The sequence below is a fragment of the Amblyomma mixtum genome, chromosome 9 (genome assembly GCF_055824585.1).
Source record: "Amblyomma mixtum isolate Tamu chromosome 9, ASM5582458v1, whole genome shotgun sequence".
In the NCBI taxonomy this organism is placed as follows: domain Eukaryota; kingdom Metazoa; phylum Arthropoda; class Arachnida; order Ixodida; family Ixodidae; genus Amblyomma; species Amblyomma mixtum.
Genome location: NC_143020.1, coordinates 103,700,184 through 103,717,705, shown reverse-complemented (window position 1 = coordinate 103,717,705; position 17,522 = coordinate 103,700,184). Strand labels below are relative to the sequence as shown.

General features: G+C 47.1%; 1 protein-coding gene and 6 non-coding genes across 7 annotated transcripts; 4 read left to right on the top strand and 3 right to left on the bottom strand.

Annotated features, from left to right (window-relative positions):
• Window positions 1-440: 440 nt before the first annotated feature.
• Window positions 441-513, top strand: TRNAA-AGC (transfer RNA alanine (anticodon AGC)). Its single transcript has one exon. It is a non-coding gene; the product is annotated as a tRNA-Ala (tRNA).
• Window positions 514-1,615: 1,102 nt separating this feature from the next.
• On the bottom strand, window positions 1,616-1,688 carry TRNAA-AGC (transfer RNA alanine (anticodon AGC)). The gene has a single exon. It is a non-coding gene; the product is annotated as a tRNA-Ala (tRNA).
• A 1,982-nt stretch (window positions 1,689-3,670) lies between these two features.
• Window positions 3,671-3,762, top strand: TRNAY-GUA (transfer RNA tyrosine (anticodon GUA)). The gene is given in 2 exon segments: window positions 3,671-3,707; window positions 3,727-3,762. It is a non-coding gene; the product is annotated as a tRNA-Tyr (tRNA).
• Window positions 3,763-7,058: 3,296 nt separating this feature from the next.
• Window positions 7,059-7,150, top strand: TRNAY-GUA (transfer RNA tyrosine (anticodon GUA)). The gene is given in 2 exon segments: window positions 7,059-7,095; window positions 7,115-7,150. It is a non-coding gene; the product is annotated as a tRNA-Tyr (tRNA).
• Window positions 7,151-9,912: 2,762 nt separating this feature from the next.
• On the bottom strand, window positions 9,913-11,887 carry LOC149330445 (uncharacterized). Its single transcript, XM_089559861.1, has 3 exons — window positions 11,737-11,887; window positions 10,373-10,691; window positions 9,913-10,321 (listed from the first exon to the last, which is right to left on the bottom strand). Exons 1-3 carry the CDS (start codon window positions 11,885-11,887, stop codon window positions 9,913-9,915), a joined length of 879 nt encoding a protein of 292 aa, XP_089415987.1.
• A 463-nt stretch (window positions 11,888-12,350) lies between these two features.
• On the bottom strand, window positions 12,351-12,423 carry TRNAA-AGC (transfer RNA alanine (anticodon AGC)). The gene has a single exon. It is a non-coding gene; the product is annotated as a tRNA-Ala (tRNA).
• A 3,784-nt stretch (window positions 12,424-16,207) lies between these two features.
• Window positions 16,208-16,298, top strand: TRNAY-GUA (transfer RNA tyrosine (anticodon GUA)). Its single transcript is given in 2 exon segments — window positions 16,208-16,244; window positions 16,263-16,298. It is a non-coding gene; the product is annotated as a tRNA-Tyr (tRNA).
• Window positions 16,299-17,522: the final 1,224 nt, after the last annotated feature.

The window sequence follows — 17,522 nt, the reverse complement described above, 5'->3', positions numbered from 1 at the left end:
GCCGAATTTCGATGAAGGCGAAATTCTAGAGGCCCGTGGGCTGTGCGATGTCAGCGCACGTTTAAGAACCCCAGGTGGTAGAAATTTCCGCAGCCCTTCACTACGGCATTCCTCATAGCCTGAGTTGCTTCGGGACGTTAAACCCCCAATAAACTATTACCATTTTCCCTCCCAACACACATTGCCAGATGAGGCTATAAGCTTTCATGGTCGAGCTCCCTCAATGCGTTCAGACAAGTTGGCAATTCACTGAGTCTAGATGCGTTTAGAAACAATGGCGTTGCCTTCTGCGCCTGAAGGACAAAACTGCTTTTAAATTCGAGGCAGGTTCCTTGCAACAACCGGCTCAATCGACTGTTTCGCTTGACATCTTTTGCCCCAGTTCTAACCGCCGTCTCCAGCACTCTTCACACACCGCTCTGTTTAAGCGTTCTTTCGTCGGGGGTGTAGCTCAGATGGTAGAGCGCTCGCTTAGCATGCGAGAGGTACTGGGATCGATACCCAGCACCTCCATTTTTTTTTTCTCTTTTTACTCCGTGGCTATCGGTCACATTTTGCTGCTTATCCGGACCTGTGGAGCTGCGTCAAGCTCAAATTCCATCCGAGTATCCTATTCACAAATCCTCCCCAGTACAGTCTTCTACAGTAGTTAAGCACTTGGTACTAACACATCCATGTGCGGCTATCAAACTAAACGCGAAAAGGCGTTTTGGTTGATTAGGTTGAAAAGTTAACTATTAAAAGTTAGTTAACCAACTACGATGATTCACCGGTGTTCTGGTGTCCGACATCACATGATAACATTATGCCGCAAAAGCCATATGTTTACCCCAAAAACTACTATTTAAACTTTGAAAGTGTTCGCTAAAACACCCGGTATATTCACTTGTGCGTAACAATTACTGATGCAATCGCAAGTGCAAATAAAGCCAGGTTAACGAAATAGGGAAGAACCCTCAGCTGTAGCCGCGAGCCGTCACTTTAGAAATTGGGTCCCCAGCCAATGAGTGCCGATCAAGGGGAGCGGTCCATTTGGTGGCCAATTTAGGACTAATAGCATAGGTGCCTGTCACCGAGCACCGTATAGTTCTTGGCTTAGGTGCAGCCTTCAACGACCCTACAAGCACTTAGCAAGTTTTCTCGTCGCCGTTGTGTTCATCATCATCGTCACCATCTCAACGACGACTACGGCAGGAAAACAGCCTCTTTCACATCCCTCCAGTTAACCGGGTCCTGAGGCAGCTGCGGCCATCGTTGAGCCATTATAGCCAGTATAACTGAGCCATTATATTGATGAAAAGCTTATGGAACGCACTAGCAAGAAAAGATACTCCATCGCCCTCTTTAATGTAGCTTATATCCATATATTCAGTGTGATCTTAAGCGTGCATATAATTCAGCCTCGCACAATGCGCCGTGTATGGAAATTTAAAAGTATCACTTAAGGGACGTTTTGTAGGCTTACGGCAGGGGGAATGACATTAGCGCTGCTCGACAAAATGCGGCGTCAAGTCGGACTGAACAGTGAAAGCAGGGAAGTTAATTGTAACAAGGGTGTTCTTGCCGCAGTTCTTCGTCGTGAAAATATGAATATCATTTAAAAACAAAAAAAGTGTGGAGGTGCTGGGTATCGATCCCAGTACCTCTCGCATGCTAAGCGAGCGCTCTACCATCTGAGCTACACCCCCAACGAGAGAACGCAGTAAAGGATCGCCTTTATAAAGACGGAGAGTCGTACACCAAATCTAGGGCATTGCCGAAGGCAGCCGGAAAACGACGGGAGTAACGGAGCGCGAGAGTACAAGAGGGCGGATCCTTAAGGCTGGCAGCAACCCGCAATCTCCCTTTCGGATCAAAATCACGCTTCGCCTCCCCCGGGCGGATTTGCTTGTCTCACTTTTTTTTTTCATTCTTCAGCATACGCGTGCGGTTGCACAACATATGCGCTTAGCGAGCTAGTTCGCCTAGTCCTCGTGCAATTGAATAACTGCGTATGCAGATTTCATATCAGGATCTGCAGTCAATTTTTGTTATTGAGTTCTTGTTGTTGAGTTATTGCTATTGAGAGTTCAGCTTAAGTTAAGGACAACACAGCGAGCTATGGGAAGAAAAATGATAGGTGTAACGTTAAGAGACCGGAAGTGGGCAGAGTGGATGAGGGAACAAACGCCGGTTAATGACATCCTAGTCGAAATCAAGAGGAGGAAATGGACTTGGGCAGGGCATATGTAATGCGAAGGCAAGATAACCGGTGGCTCTTAAGGGTAACGGAGTGGATTCCAAGAGAAGGCAAGTGTAGCAGGGGGCTGTAGAAAGTTAGGTGGCCGGATGAGATTAAGAAGTTTGCGGCGATACGGTGGCCGCAGATGGCAAAGGACAGGGTTAATTGGAGAGACATGGGAGAGTCCTCTGCCCTACAGTTGGCGTAGTCAGGCTGATGATGATGATGAGTTAATCATGGGATACCCAAATGGGTTTAACTTTGAAACAGGTAACACATCCGCCACTTTCTGTTACGGGCATGCAATTTCTGCTTAGTTTCATAGCTGTGTTCAAAATTTACTAGATGCGCTCTCCTGGCCTTCTTTTCATGTCCTTGTCTGTCGTCAACGAATCTGAGAGTTTGTATTAAGGATTCTATGGCGAACTGCCTGGTAGCAGCACAAGTATACCCAGTATCGAAGCGTTTTCAAGCGGCCTTTTTCAACTGTGGGCCTGTCGTCCATAACCTCGCTGGGAAAAGCATTCGCAATTGCGCTTTTGCATTACTTCTGACAACTTTCCGAACATGCGCTTGAGTCCGTAATTTCTTTCTTATATTTGTTTGTTTACGGCTCAGTGAAGGAAAAAAAAGCACTCGCTTAAGTCTGTTCTCTCTTTCGTATATTTGTTTCTTTAGGGTTCAGCAGAGGGAAATTCAGCGAGGTGTTAGGCCAAGATTTTAATCGCGTATTGTGAGACATGAGCAAAATTCACACATGACCGTGGGGCCTGTGGTATACCGACATCCGGCATCATTTTTGACTAAGTGCTTCCCAAATCTGCACTCCATCTCAGTGGAAATATTACGTTTCGTGAAATGGCTTGAGATCGCGATGCCAGACATCTTCAGTGCTTCGTTCGCAACCCTATACACTTTAATTTCTTAAAAATTTTCTTTCCTGCAAAAATTTTCCTTACATAAGTTAGCAGTGTAGTCGACCGAATACTTGGTTGCGGCTAACACATTCACAGTAGGTGAAGACAGGCTGCTTGAAAGCGCTGTCGTTGGCGATTGCGGCGGTGAAGGGGTGAAGGGGTGAAGTGGTGAAGTGGTGAAGTGGTGAAGTGGTGAAGTGGTGAAGTGGTGAAGTGGTGAAGTGGTGAAGGGGTGAAGGGGTGAAGGGGTGAAGGGGTGAAGGGGTGAAGGGGTGAAGGGGTGAAGGGGTGAAGGGGTGAAGGGGTGAAGGGGTGAAGTGGTGAAGTGGTGAAGGGGTGAAGGGGTGAAGGGGTGAAGGGGTGAAGTGGTGAAGTGGTGAAGGGGTGAAGGGGGGGGAGGGAGGGTAGCCGGCATAGGTGTACTGAACCAGTTTCCGAGCGCAGCGCGAGACACACCCGCCGGCCGCTAATGTAGGTCACCCAGCCTCTATCGCCGCGGTCCATTCAAGCCAGGTGTTTTCCAGAGACCGTTCCGTCGATAGCTCAGTTGGTAGAGCGGTGGACTGTAGAGGCTCCCTCATTGCGGACATCCATAGGTCGCTGGTTCGAATCCGGCTCGACGGAGTTGCTTTTTTTTTTTACATGAGCAAAGATATCTTCGATACCGTAATGTCTGAGAGGACACCTTTTTTGGAAGTTTAAACGCTTGACTCCTAGCAGCAATCTCTCTATATTGACATAGTTCCCTCCTGGCGGTGTGTTGCATTGAAACCAAAAATGGCGAGCGGCACGTTATCTATTTACGGAGTAACTCCGTCACCTATGGGGCATTATTACAGAAAAGACCGTTTTAGAGCGATGCGGTAATTGTTCACACTTATCAGCATAGTACATGAAAGAGTTAGCATGAGGGTAAAACAAAACAATAAATTCTCGTTGGGAGTTCACTGTGTTTCGATGACTGTGCCTTTAGAAAATGCTGTGCAGGCTATTTGCTTTCGTTCGAAAGAAGCAAGGTTCTGGGCAAGTGTTCTTGTTGTTGTAGATATTATGCTTAATTTTATCACCTTTTCACTCGGGTCACCTCTGAAAGCTTGTGTGGTCGAACAGCGCGAAAAGTTAAAGTTCACAGCCAGTGGTCTTGTCTATTCTATGCGTCTTTGACCGTCGATCATCATTTCGAATCATAAAATACAGCCAACCCAATCAAGCCGGACTTCGGCCCAGTGCAGTAGCTTGTCGCTCATACAACCGATTCTTGCTTTTACAGCATGTCACTTTCGCCGGTCCCAATTTCAAGAGCGATATATAAATACATACATACATATAAATACTTACCAATATCCCTGAAGAGAAAAGTATACAACAGCTGTATCCTACCGGTACTCACCTATGGGGCAGAAACGTGGAGGCTAACAAAGAGGGTTCAGCTGAAGTTAAGAACAACGCAGCGAGCTATGGAAAGGAAAATGATAGGTGTAACGTTAAGAGATCGGAAGAGGGCGGAGTGGGTGAGGGAACAAACGCGGGTTAATGACATCTTAGTTGAAATCAAGAGGAAGAAATGGGCTTGAGGAGGGCATGTAATGCGAAGGCAAGATAACCGCTGGTCCTTAAGGGTAACAAAGTGGATTCCAAGAGAAAGCAAACGTAGCAGGGGACGGCAGAAAGTTAGGTGGGCGGATGAGATTAAGAAGTTTCCGGGGATACAGTGGCGGCAACTGACAAAGGACAGGGTTAATTGGAGAGACATGGGAGAGGCCTTTGCCCTGCAGTGGGTGTAGTCAGGCTGATGATATAAATACACGGCTGCTCTTAAGACAGGCTTATTCCCGCATTGGGGTTAGCTCATAGGAAGGGCATTCGTTTCCTATTGTGTATGTGTGTGTGCGTGGGTACATGTGTGCGAACAAGACAAAGAGCGAGCGGGCATGGAAGGAATAGTTAAGAAAATCCACTTTCAAACGGGTCTGAGGAACCGCAGATAAAATGGTGCTTTAGAGTAGTATTTGACTCCTTCTCCTATACATTGTACGGTTACTGCGAAGACGGCTACAACTTTACAACCACCATTTTAACCAAGCAAACTTAGATACGTGCACTGTTGTGTAATGTGTAATTAAGACAGCGACATCTAAGAGATCACTCCGCTAATGCCGCAGGGCTGTCTTCATCTCAACGCAAGCAGCTCCGAGCGTGCTGAAAAATCACCGGACGCCATGGAACGTGGAGAGAGGAAATAAAGCGAACTTGCTGAAACTTTCTGTCCTAACGATTATCAGCGCTTAGGGAGAGAACTGCGTGGTTCGGACTTTTGTAGGCTGTATTATCAGTGCGACGATCGGGTTACTGGCGGTGATGCTGAAAAACTGTGTGGGCTGGTGGTATTCTATCTGGTCATCCCGGTTTTACTCATCGCTCGCAAGTGATAAGGCGCGGTACGTCTATAAAAAAAAAACAAAATGCGTAGCACGTTGAACCGGGGTGGCTCTTGGCAAGCCCTCTCAACTCATGTGGCATTAACCATTGTTGCTGTAAATGAAACCAACTCCAAGCAGCGCCGCATGCAGAAAACAAACGTCGAACTTTCTGTGTACTGCACATGAGTTTGTCGTGGCAAAATGCGTCGCATTTATAACAGTCCCTGTGAACAGCAACGGTGCAAGCAAGCGTTTAACCAAGATATACTGCATATTGATTGCTGTCCATGTGACGCTGTTCTTCTGGCCGCGTGTAAACGAAGGAGCTTTCGCCTTTCACTGTAAAACTGCCATGAGTCCTTAGTACCTTCTTCCTCGCAGTCTTCCTGGCCTCGCCTGCGCCGCTAGTGTTAACTCGTCTCCCAAGACGTTTCCATTGCAGTAGACCATGAGAGCGTTTTCCTGCGCAAGATAACCAAGCCTTAATATGCATGATAAGTTTAGTTTATGAAGTTAAACGTCCCAAAGCGGCTAAGGCTATGAGGGACGTCGTAGTGGAGGGCTCCGGAATAATTTCGACCACCTGGGGTTCTTTAATGTGCACTGACATCGCACAGCACACAGGGGCCTCTGGCATTTCGCCTCCATCAGAATGCAACCGCCGCGGCCGGGATCGAACCCGCCTCTTTCAGGTCAGCAGCCGAGCACCATAACCACTGAGCCACCACGATTGCGGCATGCTAATTCAGCATAGAGTTATTCATTAAGTTTTTCTTCTTTCCTTGGGGAGTATGCGTCTCTCTAATCCTGATGTTAGGGGCAGGTGCAGACTGGAAAATGGGACCAGCAAAAACTGCCGCTCACCGCACTCCTCCCGGACCCAAATGCGCCTCAACAAATTCCCAGAACGTGAAGGTGTTCCACATGGCTGCTCAAAGCACATCACGTTATTAACAACTGGTGCTGTTCCCTTAGGAGACAGAAACTTTCCTGCCGGAACACTGTCAGTACATCTTATGTTACGTAGGTATTCGCGTAATCATGGCTCTTCTGTCCGGGCCCATTAGCTCAAAGTGGCCAGCCTCACTTCAGAACTAGGGCACTATTTTATTAGTGCGCAATTCGATTCTGCAGGTATCGTGCCGACCACAATCGCCTGTTTTCCTACAAAAAAAAAAAGAAAACTGATATTATCAATGTTTGGCTGTCGCGTGCTGGGTGTAGTTTGAAAAGTCCGCTTACGAATTTGACGCTATGCCGCACAGCTAGAAAAAATAAAATAAAAATGTCAGCAGTGGATATCCATGTGATGTCGCGGACAGCGAGAAAAGCCACGCTGCTGTAATGAGCCAATGAGCCGACGTTGACAAGCGGCTGACGTCACGGCTCGGTTGAACCAGTTTCGAGCAACACGTGAGACACGCCCGCCATCCGATAATGTAGGTCAAAAAGCGTATATCTCCACCGTCCAGTCAGGCCAGGCGCCAAGCACACATCGTTCCGTCGATAGCTCAGTTGGTAGAGCGGTGGACTGTAGAGGCTCTCTCATTGCGGACATCCATAGGTCGCTGGTTCGAATCCGGCTCGACGGAGTTGCTTTTTTTTCCTCGGCAATAAGGTTATCCTTTCGTACACAACTTCTGGGGCAATGGTTTAACGAAGTTTCTGGGGCAAGTTCTAATTTGAAAAATACATTTTACTCTGTTTCCCAAATCCCCACATTCATTTACTGGGTCGACCGTCGGCTACGACCTGCGCTATCTTATGTGAAGTTGCGAACGGTGAAATTCTCTCCTGAATTAGAGCTTACCGTTTGGTTCGCACCTATACAATAATACAGTGTTTAAGTAAGAAGACAGGTACACAAAAATTCTCACTGCAGAATATGTTTCAGTAAATTATCTGTTGAAGTCGTTGTTTTATGGTTTATAGGGGTTTAACGTCCCAAAGCGACTTAGTGTATGGGGGACGCCTGCTGAAGTGGTGGGAAATGTGCACTATGCTATAAGGTGAAGAAAATCAGAAAGGCTTAACGAGGTACAGGAAAATCGCCGAATTGTGGAAAGGTTTTGTAATTTTAGAACAGCAAGTATTTAGCGTTTCTCAACTAGTTGCGGATGTTGTCCGCCGGTGTACTGACGGTTATTGTCGCTCCCCGTAACAGTTTTCCTCATGAAAAGATTGAAATTGTATACAATTTCTCTGTTAAAAGAGATAGCGAATGTGGGTGACCTGTCAACTGCTATTAATCTGCGCTTCTAATCTGGTTTTACCTAGTGAATAGAGGTTTCGCAGATAAGCTCTCTTCACTTAAATTGAACCAAAGTATTGAACCTATATTTCCCGTCCCTTGAAGAAGGCTCAAGAGTATACGTTAAAAATATTTAGCTCCCATTCTTTCCATTCATTATAAGCTGACAGATATAAACTTTTGAACTGAAGCCTCCTAAATGTTCTCAAATATAAGCAAGAATACCATGTTTGTTATCAGTCTTAAAATTGGTTTCTTCGTCTGTTTATCGTGATTTTATTCGTATATCATTTTATTCCAGCAAATGTCAATGTTACCGCACTAATACTGTTTTCGTGCCGTATGTGTTCGTACATGTGAAGCAAAGTTCTGCGTTACCCCTTCCCTTCCCAGGAAATGCTGGGTTAAGGAAGAAAGTATGGACGCGAGGAATCGGTGCTGTGCTGGTTCTATGCCTGAGTAAGGCAAATTTCTGTTGGGGTACGAAGCACGGGCTCTATTAAAATGTTAGCTGCAGTATATTTCTCTCTATTAACACCGACGACGTTGATGGAGATCACTAACATTTATTGAAGTTAACCTCTTTCAGCAATTTCCAGCATCGCAAGCTTAGACATACTGCTGCATACGACAAAAGCCTGTGTTTCGTTCGTTCTGTCGTCGTAATGCAGGTGACCAAATTTCATCAACCAAAACGAGGGTTCTGATTGAGAGGAATCATAGTCGAAGAAGGAGTATGTGCGGCAACTAAAAACCGTGCTCTGTAACTGTAAATACATGAATGTCACTCTAAAATTCATTACCTATTTATAGCGTAGAATGAAAATATCTCAACAGCGGTTGCTGAATCTTGCGTTACTGAATGATAACCCTCCTACGAGGTTTTTCGCATACCTCTTGTAACCTATTCGACAGAAGCTTCACTCTTATATGAATGAAAGCGGATGCAAGTATGAATGTCAAACTGTCTACAACTAAAAAAAAATGGCTGCACGGTGATTGCCCAACTGGTTATGCGGAAACTAAGCATTAGCTGGCATGCGATTATGGTAACGATAATCAGCTAGCGATATCAGCACCGAAGGCGTTGCGTGACAGTTTTCGATAAAGCAGTGGTGTTGAGCGGAGTTACTTCTGAAGTCTGCTAAGAAAAAGCATGAACTGTAGCCATGGTCCTTAACTGTTGTATGCTATGGACATACCCATGGCAAATTTCTTTTATACTCAGTGAATACAGTTGAGACAGCCACAAGTAAACATGATTTATGAGGCACATAACGTGTTCTCTCAAGTTACGATTTTGGAAACATCCGCATTTCTACATTAGAAACAGGCAACTTATGAACGTGAGTAATATTCGAACAAAATAGTCTTCGCCGGAATACATTGTTGCGGCTTAGAATAGTGTCTTACACGTCGTATTGGGCCGAGGAAGCACTTTCTCAATGGCCACGCTGCCACGATTGCATTCTCGATGTTGACGCTTTGCGGAGTTGGGTACCAGGGCTTGGCGCATTCGTACGGCTAAAAACTCAGAATGCATGCGTAACGATGGCACACAGACTTTACAATCTTGTAAACCCTTCGGCAGTGGCCTGTGGAGGTGTTGAAGCCGATGAAAAGTTGTCTGATGTCGTGAGGTAGAATACTGGAGCGGATGGCGATCAAAACATTGAAACCTTCTGGCGCTCCAACACAATGTACTCCATTGCATTGTTGCCCTTGCACTCAGAGCATTCTACGGATTCATCGAAACACTGCTCAGTTCCAGAACTTGGGAATAACTTTTGCATTTCACTGCGCCGTTTTAATGAAGTTACACATATATGGACCGTGTGTCCCCAAACACACGCATTGACGGGGATCTGTTCGAAACGGCACCAAAATTCTTCCCTGAGAATCGACAGGACTGTCCATATCTTCAGAACAGATTAAGACCTTGCGACTGTCTAGAGCGTTCGGCGATAAAATGGAGTGCAAAGAAGCTAACAGTAATAATTTTTTGAGAGGGTAGATCCTCGAATGAAAAAAATATAGGAAGAAGCATAGAAAAATAGCAAGAACATTTTGTAACTAGTGAAGTCAGTCCTGCGACAGGCAGAGCTAAGGCGATCCGTAGTATCCAGGCCCTTGCTGCTTGTGCTTGGCATATTCATCCGTGACCCAAGCTGCGTGCGATCCGAAACGTCTTATCATGATATCTCCGGGCCTCTTGCGAACACCGGGAGACGAAATGGCGCCCCGAGGCGGAATAAAATGTCCCTCGGCGTGAAGAGCATGGTGCAGCAGCCTCCCCTCAGAGGGCGCCTCATTCCAGCACTGGTGCGCCCTTTGGAAGTCGCGTGTTGGTGAGACGGCAATGCTGGCTGGTTGGAGATGGTCGCGCCGCTCAGCGGCTAGTGGTGAATCCCAACGCCGATGCATCAAGTGACGAGGCCTGTAAAGCGGAACTAATTGGTTTGATCCGCTGGACTCGTAATTTCCGGTGCTATCGAAATCTTTATGGTCGCGCCTGACGTCATATTGAGGCAACCGGGGGATGTTGTTGTACGTGGTCCGGGGCCGGTCGTCATATTGAGGCAACCGGGGGCCGTTGTTGTACGTGGTCCGGGGCCGATCCTCCTGAGGCGAGCGCCAGGACCGCAGTTTGTTGAAGGCTGTGTTGAGGTCGTGCCGGGGACTGCGAAGACTCGGTCTTGAGTAGAGCTTCACCGGTGTCTCCTCCGCCAGGGGGGATAATGGCGCTGGACTCGCTCTGGGTAATCGAGGCGATGCGTTCGGGGAGTGCCACACCATAGCTGGCTTCAGCGGTTTCCGTGCCCTGAGCCGCGACTCCGGCAGCCTCCGATGGCTCGATGTGGTCGGCTTGTACAGCATGCCGCCTGTGGTTCAAGGAAATAAATGCAAGAGAAAGCGGCTAGATCTGGCCACGCTAAGAAAGCTTGGGGAACAACGCAATGGCTACTGAGCAACGTCTTATAACCTCCTTGTATTTCTAAACCAGTTGTAAAGGGCTTAGAGAGGTGAGGATTAAATGCAGAGCAGCCAAGTGGATAACTCATGGAGGCGAAGGGACTGTTAAAGAATAAGGAATTATCCAGTAATATCCGCAAGTTTCGTTCGGTTTATACATTAATTAAAAAAGCTTTCATTTAACTTCAAATCGAAATACTTCATTTGTTATCCGACTGTTGCGCGGCTGAAACATGCAATAGACAATAAAGAAAAAGAAAAAACCGCACTACCGCCAACGGCCACTAGCAGCTGCTGGCCAGTGGTGGATTTTAACGTGAAAGCCTTCAATGGCTCATACTACTCATACTGTCGTCCGTTAACAAAGCGCGTCACACGCGTTTAACTCGGGAACTAAATGCGTGTGACGCGTGTGACGTGATAGAAGAAAAGCAATGGTTGCTTCAGATTGAAGAGGAGGCCTAGAAGCGAAGTTTGACAGCTGTAGGTTAATTGGTTAATTAATTATAGGCAAGAATGTCGAAATTGTGTCAAAATAGCGTGGACGTCGATATAGCCACGTAAACAGTGTGACGTCACATACACCGGAAGTCGTCATGGCATAATGAAAATTGTCCCAGAATGGTCGGAAAAACGTCGGATTTGTGTCAATTTAGACGGAAAAATGTGCAATTAAGAGTTATTAAGACTTATGATCCCCGAAAATATTTTGGGTGTCGATATAGCCACAGGAACGGTGTGACGTCACATCAACCGGTAGTCGTCACGGCATCGTGTCCTCGGCATTCGCCTCTCAACGCTTTAGTTGCCAAAGTGCCCTCGCAATTCGTTTCTTTGCTGGTCATGCATCCTTTGAACAGTTTCTTCCAAGCAGTAATAATAATAGTCATATCAAATCACTCCAGTTCCAAACATCTGACATTCTCTATGGAACATCTGGAACTGTAGACTCACTGTGGTGACTCGGCTGCGGTGTGTTCTTGCGTCTGTCCAACAGCCTCGCGTTCCGGGCAGTCTTGGCCAGGAGCTCCTTGAACATGGTCTGTGGCTCGGCCTTAGTCCGTATCTTGGTCTCGGAGGCAGCGGTGGGGTGCTTATCCGCCATCTTCGAAGAGCGGCCTGTGAAAGCGCGGTGAATAGACGGAGGCGAACGCTTCGTTTACGGGACTCTGCATGTCTCCTTTTCAAAGCTGGAAAGCATGTCTCCCGTATTCAGAGCTAACAAATTGCTTCTAATTAGTGAGCTTGAATCAGTGAAGGCGGAACGCAAAATTCCGGCAAAAAAACCAATTCATCGTCGTTTTTAAGCTTCATTTAAAGCAGATATTTTTAGCCTAATTCTAGGCGCGCACAAGCTAATCTCGAGCAATGTATCCGAGATATAATGAGCTTAATTATTTCGGCCGCGTCGGTTTTTTTATGCTTACTGCACAATAATGCCGCCCCACGAAATGAAGCATCAAGCGTCATCGAATACAGAAAGCGAGGATGTTAATTTTGCACCGCTCCGCTGTGCTCTGTTCTGTACTTCGTGAAGAAAAATCTCTGTAGAGAAAAAAAAACGAAAATGGAGGTGCTGGGTATCGATCCCAGTACCTCTCGCATGCTAAGCGAGCGCTCTACCATCTGAGCTACACCCCCAACAAGTGTATACCTAGTAAAGGAATGCCTTTATGAAGACAGAGAGCTGTACGTAAAATCTAGGCCAAACGCGAAGCCCGTGGAAGAAGGTCGCAGGGAGAGGAGGACAGTACAGTAGGTAAGGAGCGCAACACTTTCCCCCGTAACCTCTCCAGGCCACTAATCTTCCTTTCCGATCGTGTAGCCTTCACATCTACCGCCCGGCTCATCTTGCCTCACGTTAGCTGTTTCCGTTTTCCCGCTTTCACAAATTGTCGCACTTTACGCGAACAAATTCGTTCACTGTCTCGGTTGGTTTAATAACTACTTCTGCAGAGCTTCTGTTGACGGCAGGTTCGGTGCCAAAGCAAAACTAACATCAGGCATCCGTGATCCATTTTCAACCCCGGCTTCCTGTATGTCGTTATGCATTAAACCCCTGGACATTGCAAGAGGTCCTGGTCTGTACCACGTACTCTGTCGATCATTCCTCGTTTGGGACGTGCATCCAGTTTTTGTTTAGTTTTATGCGTGTCTTGCTAAAACTAAAGAAGTTCACGCCTTACTAAATACGCTCCGCTGGACCTGCTTTTTAATTTTGTTAGAATTCTTCAATGAAACTTCTTTTTGGGCTAGTTGGTGCATTTTGGGCCTAAGAAAAGGAGCAGCGCCAAAGCATGCAACCACAGACGAAGAAAGTAGAAGACACAAACGCGGACTGTCAACTGAATTTTATTCAAGGAAGGCACACCTTAAATAAGACGAGGAACAGAGGTGAAGAGGAGGACAACGAACAATCGTGAAAGATAACAGCGCACCCAAGCAAGCAACAAGACATAAAAAGTCAAACGTTAGCTGCGTCTAAAAAGTCGACCTCTGCTGCAAGGAGCGATAATAAGGGACACTTCATCCGCACTCCCTCATTATCACTCTTTGCAGCAGAGGTCGACTTTTTAGAAGAAGCTAACGTTTGACTTTTTATATCTTGTTGCTTGCTTGGGCGTGCTGTTATCTTTCACGATTGTTCGTTGTCCTCCTCTTCACCTCTGTTCCTCGTCTTATTTAAGGTGTGCCTTCCTTGAATAAAATTCAGTTGACAGTCCGCGTTTGTGTCTTCTACTTTCTTCGTCTGTGGTTGCATGCTTTGGCGCTGCGCCTTTACTTAGGTTCAGAATTCTTCATTCAGTTTTTCTTGAGCCCATCCGACGAAAGCATTGGCACGTCAAAAACTGTTGGAGCGCTGCCAATGGACGTATTTACTCAGATCGACGACTTTTCAAACGCATTTTCGTTGGCGTTGTGCCACCCCTGTCTTTTATGCGCAAAATGTTCGCTGTGACTCTGCGTAGCTTCTGATGCGTAGCTTCTGACAAGTGATTCAGCGTGAATTTTTTTTTTTTTTTTTGGGGGGGGGGACGTACAGTAAAGCAAAAAGAGCAACCGGCTTTTTACACCGAGGTTTATAGTGTGCATTATGCGGTGTGGGCTAACAAGACGAACAATGGTGAGGCCTGTTCTACTCAAACCAGACACCATTCGTAAACGCATGCTTCCCGATTCCGCATTTTCACTCGTACATTTTAAGCATCGCGAAATGGCTTTACTCACGGACGTTTCTGACGTTTCCGTGCACAACACCACATCGCCATGTTATCTGCTTTGTTTTTGAGCTGCAACTACTCCGCTGCTCCTGGTAAATGAAGCGTATTAAGTACAGTGTAGACAACTACAAGGGCGTCCGCAGAATTTTTTGCAGGGGGGGGCCCCGTTGGTGCCCCGGGGGGGGGGGGGGGGGTATGTTCGTAGCAGAAAGGCGCTATTTGCGGAGTAAATTTATTTATTTATATATAAATAAAAATTAAACAAAATGCACACATGAAAGAAAAATTACAAACAGCAAATTAAAGCGCGGCTAGGAGAGGTACATTGGAGTTTATCAACGAAGAAACAACTAAAATTAATAAAAATGCAAAAAGATGCTATATCACTTCGTGGAGAAGAGTGCTCAGTCTTGCTGCATACGGGTTCTCGACTCACCCGGATTGATGACCAGCACACAGCACAATATGTTCACAAACACGCAACTACAGTCACTCAGTCAGTCTTCCTTGAACAGCAACTGTAGGCGCCTCGGATTTTTCTGGGCGAATTGCGTAATTACACGTGTGATAAATTCACTTCTGTGCTTCATTACACGCTCTCGGTGCACACTCATCATACACATTGATTGGAAAAACTGTTGAACGCGTACGTTGAAAACAAAAGATGACTATATATACAACGAAAACTTATTTACAAGATAAATGCACGCTCGCAGCTTCATACACCTCGCTCCATCTTGCTTGCGCATCCGCACAGTCGAGCAACCGCACACACACTGCTCTCCGCTCGTCGTTTTCTCGTCCGCTGTCTTGGTTGTTCTCAGCTTCGCTGACAACCGGCCACTAAAAACACCCAAGCACAAACACAGAGGCGCGCACACGTGCAAGGGCTTACTTGCCGCAGTATCCCCGAATGCGCACTTTGGGGGTGAAAGGAACGCCGCGCAACTTCCGAGGGGAAGGGACACTCGCCACTCCAGTCGGAAAATTTGTTTTTGTGTTTTTATGGGGTTCAGAGCCCCAAAACGACTCAGGCTATGAGGGATGGAGTAGTACAGAGTTCCGGGTAATGTCGACCACCTGGGTCTCTTTACCATGCACTGACACGCACAGTACATGGGCGCTGTTGTGATTTGAGGCCCAGCCAGAGGTGACAGGCGAGCCAGGCAGGCGCCATCGGGCTGCGTTGACCAAAGGCGCTGGTTTTCGCAGAAGACGCAAAGAACGCTGGTGTGGGGGTGCCTCGGGAGACTGCGTCGCCGTGAACAAAAGCAGCTAATCCCCTTTGCCGGAGATTCTGAAAGCGGCGCTTCTACCGAACTGCGCTACCCGTGGATCGGAGGAGACAGCGAGCGGCGGCGGCGCCAACTCATCGCCCGCTTGCCCCTGAGCAGCCCGACAAAGCGGGGGTGGACACGGCTGATTTTACCTTCCCTCCTTAAGAATTCATCGGTGACCGGCGTAACGATAGGCGAAAACAAGATGCCCCGTGCACTGTCTGCCTCCATGTCGCTATCTCTCTAGAGATCAAAGAAACAGACACCCATCTCAAGGCGGCTCGAAACACATGCTCGCCGGTGCCGCTGTATGTCTGGAACAGGTCGCCCTTCAGTAGAGCTAACGATGGCGTGGTTTGAAAACGGCGGAACGACGCACGCCCGGACGCGGCATTTCGCAGATGTGACCATGCGGGGCTGCTTTTACCCTTTTGACTGAGCGCACCACCGCCCCTGGCGTGCGGCCATCACTCACGGTTCGAGTGAGTGATTTTCCAGGGGGGTGCAGCCGCCCCCCCTTGCCCCCCCCTCCGGACGCCCATGGACAACTACTTGGTTCCGACAAATTTTGGGAGCCTTTTATTAGCTTACTGTAAGTTTCATTATTGTTTACGCATTTGTCTATGATCACCTGTATGTTTTCAAGTGACGCTCAGTGCAGGGGGAACGTCTTTTCAGACACTAAATTTTATAAGAATATATAGGAAAGTTTGAAGAAACCCCCGCCGCAGGGATCTGACGAATTTTGCGGTCGGCAAGTGACGCCACGCTGCTCGAATGCACCGACGTTGACGAGGAGGTGGGTGAGGTGACGTCAGAGCGAACCAGATTCCAGCCGCACACAAGGCAGCGTCGCCATCCAATAATGTAGGTCACACAGTGCGTATCGCTACCGTCCACTACGGGCAGGCGCGAACAACTCCCGTTCCGTCGATAGCTCAGTTGGTAGAGCGGTGGACTGTAGAGGACTTTCCGCGCGGACATCCATAGGTCGCTGGTTCGAATCCGGCTCGACGGAGTTGCTTTTTTTTTTTCTTAACAATAAGGCTATCATTTCGTACAGAACTTCTGCGGTAAGTTCTACTTTGAAAAACTGTACATTTTACTTCGTTTCCTAAATCCTCGCATTCAATTACATGGGGAACTGTCGGCGACGACTTCGGCTATGATATGTCAAGTTCCGAACTGTGAGATTCCCTCCTGAACTCTATAGTGTGGCGCAGCTGGTCATATCTTTTTTTTTTCGGTTACCAGCTATAGAATTTTGCCGCGTTGAAATGAAAAGGTAGGCATGTATACATACATGACAGTCATGCGCAAAAGCGCGCATGGGAAATCAACAAAAGCAACTGCAAACTACAAAGCAACTTAAATGCATAGGCAGGTACACGGACTTGCTTGCGTTTATACACTAACCCTTTCAAACATTCGTCTCCATTAGTATTAATTATATGCCTTCACCCTTAAGTTGTAGACATTGCTAAAGAAAGCGAATTACTTCCCTCAACGCAAATCACGAGCCATTATGGCTTTAAAGGGGCGGGCGCTTGGCACACAAATTGTTAATGGAGTGCATATTGCAACCGCGCAAAACGACGAGGGACGAAGAGAGGAAAGCACAGGACAAGACGCGTCTTGTCCTATGCTTTCCTCTCTTCGTCATGCGTCGTTTTGCGCGGTTGCAATATGCACTCCATTGTCAACCACCAACTAGCCCGCCTTCACTTGTTACAAATTGTTACACAGGTTCAAAAATGCTCCCATCACCACCGTTTGCTAAAAGGGCGCTCGAGATAACGTGCAACTATTTTATTTTTCGAAAAAGCGCATGGTCCGATGAGCCTAGGAAAATTAATACCACGGGATACAAAATCAGTACGATGCATGGTTATGTCGAAGGGTGGACTGCTAAGCTACCTGTTTGGTAGATTGTTATTTACTGAGCTCGCTAGCTACCATGCAAAAGCGACTGAGGGGCGGTGTAAAAGTTTTTAATTTGCCTGAAAGAAAGATAATACTGCTAGGCGTACCAGAATGACAGGAAAATCTGAAAGCTTTCTTCTACACAACTATGGAGTACATAGCGCCTGAAACAGTTAATTCATGAGGACAAATTAGAAGGCGGCACAGGACGCCGCGCTGCACGGTAACCGGACGACGACAGGAAAAAACAGACAAGAGCGCTCACTACCAACAGCAATCTTTGGCGTATTACGGTGGCATATCCTAGAGCCGCCTGGCC

Coding starts and splice junctions, on each gene's coding strand:
- LOC149330445 (XM_089559861.1), bottom strand. CDS start 11,887: ATGGCGGATAAGCACCCCACCGCTGCCTCCGAGACCAAGATACGGACT. Junction 10,692..11,736: donor ACCGCAGCCGAGTCACCACA/GTGAGTCTACAG, acceptor CTTGAACCACAG/GCGGCATGCTGTACAAGCCG. Junction 10,322..10,372: donor TTGCCTCAATATGACGACCG/GCCCCGGACCAC, acceptor ATATGACGTCAG/GCGCGACCATAAAGATTTCG.